The sequence below is a fragment of the Esox lucius genome, chromosome 13 (assembly GCF_011004845.1).
Source record: "Esox lucius isolate fEsoLuc1 chromosome 13, fEsoLuc1.pri, whole genome shotgun sequence".
Classification (NCBI taxonomy): Eukaryota; Metazoa; Chordata; class Actinopteri; order Esociformes; family Esocidae; genus Esox; species Esox lucius.
In genome coordinates this window covers 38,697,257-38,709,844 of record NC_047581.1, presented here as the reverse complement: position 1 = coordinate 38,709,844, position 12,588 = coordinate 38,697,257, and the positions used below count along the sequence as shown (strand labels likewise).

At 43.5% G+C, this 12,588-nt stretch overlaps 1 protein-coding gene across 3 annotated transcripts in view; it reads right to left on the bottom strand.

Annotated features, from left to right (window-relative positions):
- tmem8b (transmembrane protein 8B) overlaps window positions 1-12,588 on the bottom strand; it is a 144,877-nt gene that overhangs the window by 16,073 nt on the left and 116,216 nt on the right. For all 3 annotated transcript variants that reach the window (XM_029124852.2, XM_029124853.2, XM_029124854.2), the window contains 3 exons: window positions 11,813-11,955; window positions 2,732-2,910; window positions 2,375-2,521 (listed from right to left, as the gene is read on the bottom strand). In XM_029124852.2, the coding sequence (XP_028980685.1) occupies window positions 2,375-2,521; window positions 2,732-2,910; window positions 11,813-11,955 (469 nt within the window). The remainder of the gene's footprint in view (window positions 1-2,374; window positions 2,522-2,731; window positions 2,911-11,812; window positions 11,956-12,588) is intronic.

Below are 12,588 nucleotides of genomic sequence, written 5' to 3'. Positions count from 1 at the left end.
TAGAGGACAGTGACAGTGGAGGGCAGTGAGACAGTAGTGGACAGTGAGACGGTAGAGGATAGTAAAATAGAAGAGGACAGTGAGACAGTAGTGGACAGACAGTAAAGGAAAGTGAGACAGTAGTGGACAGTGAAACAGTAGAGGACAGACATACAGTAAAGGATAGTGAGACAGTAGTGGACAGTGAGAGAGTAGAGGACAGACAGACAGTAGAGGACAGTGAGAGAGTAGAGGACAGTGAGAGTAGAGGACAGACAGAGAGTAGAGGACAGACAGACAGTAGAGGACATTGAAAGAGTAATGGACAGTGATACAGTAAAGGACATTGAGACAGTAGAGGACAGACAGACAGTAGAGGACAGACAGACAGTAGAGGACATTGAGAGAGTAGAGGACAGACAGACAGTAAAGGACATTGAGAGAGTAGAGGACAGACAGACAGTAGAGGACAGACAGACAGTAGAGGACAGACAGACAGTAGTGGACCGGTAGAAGGGGGTGCAACACAATTAGGTTGGCTACAGCAGAGAGCAGAATACAGCAATGCTAGCAGATGCTTTAAAAGCCGGTCACACACACACACACTCTCACACACATACGCAGTGCTCTCCTCACACTGCGGTGTGACATGTTTGATTTGATTAGTGGCTATGTTCTGCACCGCTCAGCAGAAATGTCTAGAGGACAGCAGATGTTTAGTCGGGAAACTCCCTCTCTCTTCTCTATCTTTGTCTCTTTCGTCTCTCTATCAATTGCTCCATCTTGTTTCTCTCACTCTCTTATTCTCTCTCCAACTCCTCACTCCCTCTTGTTCTTTGTCACCCTTTCTTGGTTTTGCCGAGCAAAGAAAGGAGGTGTGGCAGCCGCGAGACTGGAAGAGCAAGAGAGAGCAAGAGGGGTGGTGCCAGACAGCATAAAGGAGTAAGAGAAGACATGCAAGTGTTTACCGTTGAAGGTAGCCGAATGTCAACCATGACAATATAAAAATAATTATGTTGCTGATGACTGTCATATTATAATGTTTCTACTCATGACTGTCATATTATAATGTTTCTACACATGACTATCATATTATAATGTTTCTACTGATGACTGTCATATATAATGTTTCTACTCATGACTATCATATTATAATGTTTCTACTCATGACTGTCATATTATAATGTTTCTACTCATGACAGTCTTATTATAATGTTTCTACTGATGACTGTCATATTATATTGTTTCTACTCATGACTGTCATATCATATTGTTTCTACTATGACTATCATATTATAATGTTTCTACTTATGACTGTCATATTATAATTCTTCTACTCATGACTGTCATATTATAATGTTTCTTCTCATGACTATCATATTATAATGTTTCTACTCATGACTATCATGTTATAATGTTTCTACTGATGACTGTTATATAATATTGTTTCTACTCATGACTGTCATATCATATTGTTTCTACTGTGACTGTCATATTATAATGTTTCTACTCATGACTATCATATTATAATGTTTCTACTCATGACTATCATATTATAATATTTCTACTCATGACTATCATATTATAATGTTTTTACTCATGACTATCATATTATATTGTTTCTACTCATGACTGTCATATTATAATGTTTCTACTCATGACTGTCATATTATAATGTTTCTACTCACGACTGTCATTTTATAATGTTTCTACTGATGACTGTCATATTATAATGTTTCTACTGATGACTGTCATATTATTATGTTTCTACTGATGACTGTCATATTATAATGTTTCTACTCATGACTATCATATTATAATGTTTCTACTGATGACTGTCATATTATAATGTTTCTACTCATGACTATCATTTCATAATGTTTCTACTGATGACTGTCATATTATAATGTTTCTTCTCATGAATATCATATTATAATGTTTCTACTCATGACTGTCATATCATGTTTCTACTGCTGACTATCATAATGTTTCTGTTGCCGACTATCATGTCTTAATGTTTATACTGCTGACTTTCATATCTATATGTTTCTGTTGCTGACTGTCATGTCTCTTAACATTATAAATACAATACACTGTACAAACATACTGTAGTTTCAGACATACTGACACTGTTTACAAACCTACATACATACTGACACAGTGATTAGAAACACACATACAGGTAGTACTTATATCTGTTTGATTATAGGTTAAAGTCAAGTCATAGAGATTAATAGATTACTAAAGTCGAGACACAGGGATAGATTACTCAGTTGTACAATGATGGATTGGCTCAGGTCATAGAGTCAATCCATCATTGAGTTGATCCACAGAGATTTCTAAGTTGTTTTATTATGTATTTTAGTTGATCTATAAAAAGTGTTAGATAACTGACCTGTTTAATGATGGATTTTAGTCGAGCCATAGAGATGACAGTCACCCACACAGACATGAGAGAACCCAGGAAGTCACAGAACTGGAGAACATCATACTCCATGATACAGAAGACCACGATGCCAGGTTGGTCACATGCATGGTAGAACTGGAATGTCAGAATAAAACAACATGAATTACTGAGCATGTGTGTGTGTACCTTATAATACAGAAAAACATGGTGAAGATGTAGACAAATGTCCCAGGGGGTAGTGTATGTTGTGATTGTGTGTGTATCTCATAATACAGAAAAACATGGTGAAGATATAGAAGGAGGTCCCAGGAGGTACTGCATGTTGTGTGTGTGTGTGTGTCTTACGGTAGAGAAGAACATGGTGAAGACGTAGACAGAGGCTTCCAGAAGGTATTGGCTGCGGACAGCGATGACCACAGGAGGAAGAAACATTAGGTTGCTGAGACACAGCAGGAGGGTCGTGAGGAGCTGGAAGCCGTAGGAGTACGCCTCTGACGGATCACTACAGCCCCAGCCATCCCAGCCTGGACAGAGGACACACACTTCAACACACACAGGCTAACACCAACACACACACACACACACAGGCTAACACCAACCCACACACATACACACACACATACACACACACAGGCTAACACCAACCCCCACACACACACATCAACACACACAGGCTAACACCAACCCACACACACACACACACACACATCAACACACACAGGCTAACACCAACCCACACACATACACACACACAGGCTAACATCCACCCAATACACACATCAACACAAACAAGCTAATAATCCCCTCCCACACACAAACACATCAACATACACAACCTACCCCCCCCCCCCCCCACACACACACACATCAACACACACAGGCTAACACCCCCCCATACCCCCACACACACGCTAACACCCAACCCACACAGGCTAACACCCCCCCAACACACACACACATCAACACACACAGGCTAACACCCCCCCCCACACACACACACACACACACACACACTGGTTAACATCACCACACACACACACAGAGGCTACCCATACATCAACCCATACAGGTTAACACCGTTCCAAACGCACACAGGTGTACACCAACCCACACACACACACACACACACAGGCTAACACCAACCCACACAGACTAACATCAACCCACATGCACACAGGGGAACTCACAGGTTAACCACCACACACATGTTAACCACCACACACATGTTAACCACCACACACATGTTAACCACCACACACAGGTTAACCACCACACACATGTTAACCACCACACACAGACACACACACACGTTAAAACACACTGGGCTCAGTACAGTACATAGTAAATCTCCAATTGGAATTTAAATTAAAATCCCTGATATTATAATTCAGTCATAATTGAGCAATAAGAACGGAGAACACCTCAGCCATGCAGAATATGACCAGATCCTTCAGTTTGAGCATTAACCTTGACCGGTTAAGGTCAGGGTGATGTTTAACAGTTGGTGCGTTAACTTTGACTGATAGAGGTTAGGGATACGTTTTACCGTTTGTGGGTTAACTTTGACCGGTTAAGGTCAGGGCGATGTTTAACAGTTGGTGCGTTAACTTTGACTGATAGAGGTTAGGGATATGTTTTACCGTTTGTGGGTTAACTTTGACCGGTTAAGGTCAGGGCGATGTTTAACAGTTGGTGCGTTAACTTTGGCAGGTTAAGGTCAGGGTTATGTTTAATAGTTTGTGCATTAACTGACTGGTTATGGTCAGGGCAATGTTTAATAGTTTGTGCCTTAACTTTGACTGGTAAGGATCAGGGCTATGTTTAACAGTTTCTGCATAACTTAGACTGGTTAAGGTTAGGGCTGTGTTTTACAGTTTGTGCATTCATTTGGACTGATTGCGGTTAGGGTTACGTTTTACAGCTTGTGCGTAAACTTTGAAAGGTTAAGTTCAGGGCTATGGTTTGTTATAGTTTTACAACTTTTGGAGCCAAATTCCCATTTTCTTTTTTCATGCTGTATTTATTGTTTTTCTCTAATTATAGATGTTGCTATAACATATTATGTATGATTACACTTTATTGTTATTATGGAATTAGGTATATATATTAAATATATATTATTAATTGGTGTTTACTGGCAATATGTCGGTTCATTTATGCACAGGCTACAAAAAACATCCTCCTACACTGAACCTGTCAACAGCTTTGCTCTGTAGATGCCTGGATCCTGTAGGGACATTAAAACGGTCAGCGCAAAATAGGTCCCTAATGGATGTTTGAAGGACCCTGATAAACATGTGATATTGAAGTGTAAATTAACACCAGCCTCTGCACCCCCATCCTTCATGTTTCTAGGCTTTTGTTGAGCTTTATAAATATAGATTGAAAAGTAGGGAGAAAAGGTACAGAACACCTTACAAACATCCCTGCGTCTCAATTCTCTGCTGTACACACACAGACACACACACACACACACACACACAGACACACACACACACACACACACACACACACACACACACACACAGACACACACACACAGACACACGGACATACACACACACACACACACACACACACACACACACACACAGACACACGAACATACACACACACATAGATACAGACACACACACACACAAAGACACACGGACATACACACACACACACACACAGATACAGACACACACACACAGACACACGGACATACACACACACACACACACACACACACACACACAGACACACGGACATACACACACACACACACACAGATACAGACACACACACACAGACACACGGACATACACACACACACACACAGACACAGACACACAGATACAGACACACACACACAGACACACGGACATACACACAGACACACACACACAAACACACACGCAGTTCCCCAGGTTATTCATGTTAAGATTTCTTTCATCTTCCCAGCTGTTTAATGGTTTAATGATCAATCATCTCTCTAACAATTTGCATCCCTACTGAAGATTATCTGATGATCCTTCCAGAATTACAGCAGCCCCAGACTGCATTCAGCTGTGTATGACTAGAGACAAATTCAACCGGGAGACTGAGTGACGAAAGTTGGACTGGGCTCTCAGAATCTCTGTGCACAAAGTAATTTTTTATCAATGGTGCCAGATTTTGTGCATAGATGTTAACACTACAAATGGCAAATGAGTTATACAGTCATATTGACAAGTCAGTTTGATAGGTCTAGGTGACTGAATATATTAATTTGACTTCTTCTTTACGTAATTTTACTTCTTCCGTGGTTTACTTGGTACAGTCAGCCAATAGGCATGCACCCCTGACCATACAGATTGCCAATAGGCATGCACCCCTGGCAAACAGACAGCCAATAGGCATCCACCTCTGAACCATACAGACAGCCAATAGGCATGCATCCCTGACCATACATACAGCCAATAGGCATGCACCCCTGACCATACAGACAGCCAATAGGCATCCACATCTGAACCATACAGACAGCCAATAGGCAAGAGACAAACTGTAATGATATAAATTAACAGCCTAATTCATTCAACAGGATCATGCCTTGTCATATGTCATGGAACTCCGCCCACTATAGAGGGTTCCCTCCTATTAGTCGAGGAGCTCCGCCCCCTAGAGGGGCTGCGCTTCTAGTGGTTTACCCCGCTGAAAAGCAGCCAATCACTGTCAAAATGGACTACTGCTCAGCCAATCAGGGCACATGTGCCCCTATATAACTGAGCGCATCGCTTACTTTGGCATGGTGGTCCTACCTGAGATGGCTCCTCCTTTGGCACCCGCTTCTAGTGATTCGTCTGGGGAGGACTCCTCGGAAGATGACCTCAGGGAGGGAGAGAAGACCCCTTTTCAGGGCTCAACTCTCCAGACCCTGGCCGGCCCCCCTTCCCCCTCAAGGGTTGGGGCGTGGTAGCCAGACCAGAGAGAGAGATGATATGTTGGATGTCTTCCTGCAGATCGGAATTTACCGGAATCGTCATGAGAGCAGCCCTTCGTCTAGGGATTTTTCTTCCTCATCTGCCCCCTCCAAAGGAAATGTTCATGGCAGGCAGACCATGAGGTAGAGCCCAATGCCCCAGCCATGCGGGCCGCGCACTTTGTCCCTCAACAAGTTGCAGTTCGTGTTTCTGTCTGCCCTTATAGGGATAGTTTAGGCCTCGTTTTCGCAGGGCCGCCAGTACCAGTTAGACTCCTAACTGTGGCCCCATGCACCCTAGTGGATATGAGAAAGTTATCTCGCCTACCCACCCTGTAATGAGTCCACTGTCGCAATGAGTGACCTCCCGACACCCGGGGATCGGATCTCGCCAGTGACTTAGATTTTTCCATCTCCGCTCCCACACACAGTTCTCGCCTTCTTCTCCTGTTGGGCAGGAAGGTTGCCCCCGGTGACACTGACGTTATAGCCATAGGTATGTCTTACACCGAAAGGGTCTCAGACGGTGCTTAGCTGTAGACACTTTGGAAGATCGCCTCCCTTGGACCGTGCCACCTGCTGTTGCTTGTTGTCCTGGGGCAGTAGGGGCATGTTCCTGCTAAACTCTCCTCAGCTGGGCGGCTCTTCTACTGATGAGCGCTACCGACATGGTTCCCCTGGCCTGGAGGGAGATGGGGTTCTATTCTCCCTACTTCCTGTTGCCAAAAAAGACGGGGGGAGTGAGACTGATTCTGGATTCTGCATTCTCAATGAATACGTAACCTCTCGACCTTTCCTCATGCTCACGACCAGACGCCTGTTGGAGTCAGCTTTCCCAGGCGATTTCAGCACATGCATAGACCTGAAGGACACACATTTTCAGATTCTTATCATTCTTCGGCACAGGAAGTTCCTTTGCCTTTCCGGGCACAATGTACGAGTACACGAGGGTGCCATTTGGCCAATGTGCTAGCCTGTTCTCCAAGTGTGTGGAAACAGCGTTGGAGTCCTTGCACTAAAAGGGGATCAGTTGTTTTGCCTATTTAGACGATCTTCAGATCCTGGGTTCGTCAGCAGAGCTGGAGATACAGCACACAGTCCAAATAGCGATGATGCTCACGCAGCTGGGTCTCTTACTTGCGACTCCATTAGGATATGGGCACTATGAGGGTGAGCCTCCTCTCAGCCCTGCACCTAAGCCAGCCTCCGTGTGTGACTTTGGCTCATGCAATCATGTCCCTATTGGGTCTGATGTTGGCTGCTCACGCTGTGGTTCCGTTGGGGCTACTACACGTGTGCCCTCCAACGGTGGCTTGCCCGCTTTTGAGTGGACACGGTGCATTACCGGCGTTGCCGTTTGGTCGTTCTGGGAATTTTTTGTGGACACGGTGCATTACCGGCGTTGCCGTTTGGTCGTTCTGGGAATTTTTTGTGGACACGGTGCATTACCGGCGTTGCCGTTTGGTCGTTCTGGGAATTTTGAGTGGACACGGTGCATTACCGGCGTTGCCGTTTGGTCGTTCTGGGAATTTTGAGTGGACACGGTGCATTACCGGCGTTGCCGTTTGGTCGTTCTGGGAATTTTGAGTGGACACGGTGCATTACTGGCGTTGCCGTTTGGTCGTTCTGGGAATTTTGCCAGCCGATCTAGCCAACTGGCATGACCCAGCCGTGTAATTGCAGGGTGTCTAGGTGAGACGAATCACGTCGTTCATGCAGGTGTTCACGGACGCGTCATGTGTCAAGGTCAAGCAGTAGGCAACGTATGGTCCCAGAGCGATCCACAATTCAACCTCTTAGAACTTGAGTTGGTTCCTGACGCACTTCGCCCGCTCATACGTTGTTGAGATTTTGCGATTCATTCAGACAATTGGACCAAAATAAGTGTAAGTGGCACTTACATCCAAACATGGGAGAGGTTTGGGATGGCTCAGGTGGACCTATTCGACTCACGGGAGAACGTGTAGTGTGGTACTCTCTGAAAGGATGGCCTCCACTGGGGATAGATGCGTTAGCGCCTCACCCCTGGCCTCAGGGTCTACCCTATGCCTTTCCCCCTCATGCACATCTGCTGGCGAGTGTCAAGGCAAACCACCTGTGCATAATCTTGGTGGCCCCAGACGCCCAGGTCCAGAAATTATCCAGCATCTCTCGGTGGAACAATGGCTGATTCCTTTTTTCAGATGGACAGCACGATTGAATGTTCGCCATCGGTGAATGGGCCTCTGAAGGTCTGGTTTCTGAGATGGACAGACTTGCCCGTCGGGGTTTGTATGCTGGGGTTATCCACGCCATTCTAGGTGCCAAGGCAGATTCTACTTCTAAGCTTTACACAAATTGGTGGTGGGTTTTCACGCAGTGGTGCGAAAAGAAGTCTATCGAAGCGGCATCCTGGTTACTACTTGATGGATGTTCCATCCGCCTCTCTGGGTCACTCGGTTCTCTGTACCATGCCCTGTGAACGATGAGTGTGTGTTTTCAGGACTGTTGTTTTGACAGTCTGGAATGTCACGCCCTGCTGGGGGAGTGGCTTGCGCTTATGCCACCAACATGGGAGATGAGGGTTCAATCCCCTTATTTTTATACGGATTATGGATCGAGCTTGGGTTACACCACATTGGGTGAGTTGTTCTCTCCTTCTTATTACTAACTGCATCCTGGTAGTGTTTCCTTCACCATTGCTATCTCTTCTCCCACTGCCTGACAGAGCAACTGCTACATCTGTGAGCGTGCTTCGCGGCCATCGCTGTTTGGTGCAGCAGAGAAAGATGTTGTGTATTTTAAGGCCCCATCGTGAGGCCTTTTCATGCCTTGCCTTCAGTCGCTCATTCTACTAATGGCTTCCGTTGGTTTTCAGTGATTATGTGTGTATTGCCCTTTTTCCCCCACGATTCGTGGTGTGAGTGTGTGAGGGTATTACTGGGGTTGTTGTTGGGGAGAATGATTGCGCTTCATATGCATTCGTGTTGACCTTGGCGTGCCACGTTGGACTCATTATGTTATTCGTGGGGTGACAGGGAGTACATCCAGGCATCACTCGCTCCACCTAAACCAATAGGAGCGAAGGCCATCTAGGGGGTGGAGCTCCATGACATATAACGATACTTACTGGGAATGTAACTCCAGTTATATGAGTGGAGCAGAGGCCCCTAGAATTTTTACTCAGTCTTTTTACTCACTCAAGAAATGTGAGAGGCAGAGCAAAAGGTGTGCTCAGTAATATAAGGGTAGGTTTGTACCGATTGGTTGAGCAGTAGTGCATTTTGACTTCAGTTACTGGCCGCTTCACGGCAGGGTAAACCACAAGGAGCAAAGCTCCTCTAGGGGGCCCCGCTCCAGGACTACTAGGGACTTCGCTTCACCCATATAACTGGAGTTACATTCCCAGTAACTATCGGTTGTCCCAAGGATGGGGTCCTGATTTCTATCATTCAATTTGTTAAAGTGGAAATTTCTCCAAAATCTATTTTCATGTTTTCCTAGTCAATTCACCATGCATACAATCTAAAAATATTATAATTTAGCTAACAGTTACTTCATATAAAATCAAAACAACCCCACTGTAAGAATTTGATGAAATTAAGTCACCGTACAGGACTTGGCATATTGACCATGCTTCTATATGACAATGATTCCCATACACTGGTCAAGACAATGAAAGCTGGATATATCTCAACTTAGGCAAGTTATTTTTGTGAATGTGCCTACTACAGACTACTGAAAACAACAAAGCCCCTGAAATACACAGGTAATAAACTGGTCATGAATTGAAAATGCTTTAACAACAATTGTTATTAGTTTGAGCTGTAAGCTGGTGTAGCTGACTTTTACCTTCAGTCTAATGTAACAGTGTAACATTAAGAGGGCAGCTCTCACGTACCAACCACTGACCACACATACAACATAAATATTACTTCATATGGTCTTCCAAAAGCAAATTCGACAATGAACTGGAGTTAAAACCTCGCGTAATGAGTAGAATATATTCAGACAGACAGACAAATATGCATAAAGAGTAGCATATATTCAGACAGACACGCGTAATGAGTAGCATATATTCAGACAGACAGACAGATATGCATAAAGAGTAGCATATATTCAGACAGACAGATAGATATGCATAAAGAGTAGCATATATTCAGACAGACACGTGTAATGAGTAGCATATATTCAGACAGACAGACAGATATGCATAAAGAGTAGCATATATTCAGACAGACATGCGTAATGAGCAGTATATCATCAGACAGACACGTGTAATGAGTAGTATATAATCAGACAGACACGCATAATGAGTAGTATATAATCAGACAGACACGCGTAATGAGTAGTATATAATCAGACAGACATGCGTAATGAGTAGTATATAATCAGACAGACACGTGTAATGAGTAGTATATAATCAGACAGACATGCGTAATGAGTAGTATATAATCAGAAAGACACGCGTAATGAGTAGTATATATACAGACAGACACACGTAATGAGTAGTATATAATCAGACAGACACGTGTAATGAGTAGTATATAATCAGACAGATACGCGTAATGAGTAGTATATAATCAGACAGACACGCGTAATGAGTAGTATATAATCAGACAGACACGCGTAATGAGTAGCATATATTCAGACAGACAGACAGATATGCATAAAGAGTAGCATATATTCAGACAGACATGCGTAATGAGCAGTATATCATCAGACAGACACGTGTAATGAGTAGTATATAATCAGACAGACACGCGTAATGAGTAGCATATATTCAGACAGACAGACAGATATGCATAAAGTGTAGCATATATACAGACAGACACACGTAATGAGTAGTATATAATCAGACAGACACGCGTAATGAGTAGTATATGATCAGACAGACACGTGTAATGAGTAGTATATAATCAGACAGACACGTGTAATGAGTAGTATATAATCAGACAGACACGTGTAATGAGTAGTATATAATCAGACAGACACGCGTAATGAGTAGTATATAATCAGACAGACACGCGTAAAGAGAAGTAAATAATAATATTTCCTCCTGAAATGATGATGATTGGCTGTCTGTCTGGCCTCTAACCACACTTATAAATGATTGGTGGATTCTGATTAAACAAATATGTCTGATACATATTCAACTAAAACCATTTCAACTTGACAATTATGTTGTGCTGGCCTGGCACTCGGGGTGAACAACATCGATAGTTATATGATTGAATAAATAGCGGTGATTAAAATCGCATTAACCTGGAAAGACCCACACTCTGATTAAGATGTGAATGATTAAGATGTAAGTGATTAAGATGCGAGATGGACTGTTGCCCTGTGTGGTGAAGTCGGCAAAGGATGCACTACAGCAAAGTGTTGTGGGTTCAAATCCTGCCATCGGCCATTCCACGCCAACAGAGACACACACACACAACAGTCAGTAGCTTTACATAGAAGATATTAAAATGTATTTGAATGTGTTAAAAAGCGTTGGTCACCGGCTTTGCACTCGCAGGCAGCATAGAGGTAGTTGTTGGTGCGTAACAGTTTGCACTGGCCGTAGGTTCCACAGTCGTTAATGCAGGGTGTCAGATAAGAGCGCAGGTACACCTCCGCCGTGACATTGGAGCAAAGCTGGAACCTACACAGATCCATCAGATACAATTGAAGAACAATGCTGAAGGGTCATACTTAAAAAACAACCACAGTTAGGAGGGCAAATAAAAAGTCACCAAACTCCTGATGTGATACGATGCTTCATTGTAGCATCTCTAATCTGACAACCTGTCAAATTTAGCATTTGCTAAACCCCACCAAGCCAACCTAGCTCTGACCCATTTCAGTTCTTTCACCCAGTCTTAAATTCAAGACAAGGTTAAGACAACTTAAGATTCCACAAGCAAGTGTTTGTAAATAAACAAATAAATGGAAACAGTTATTGCTTCATTGTACAGAATCAGCATTGAAGATGTTTAGTAACACCCTACTAACCATAACCAACTAACCCTAACCTACTAACCATAACCAACTAAACCTAACCTAACCTACTAACCCTAACCAACTAACCATAACCTACTAACCATAACCAACTAACCCTAACCTACTAACCCTAACCAACTAACCATAACCTACTAACCCTAACCTACTAACCATAACCTACTAACCCTAACCAACTAACCCTAACCCACTAACCCTAACCTACTAACCATAACCAACTAACCGTAAACTACTAACCATAAACAACTAACCCTAACCTACTAACCCTAACCTACTA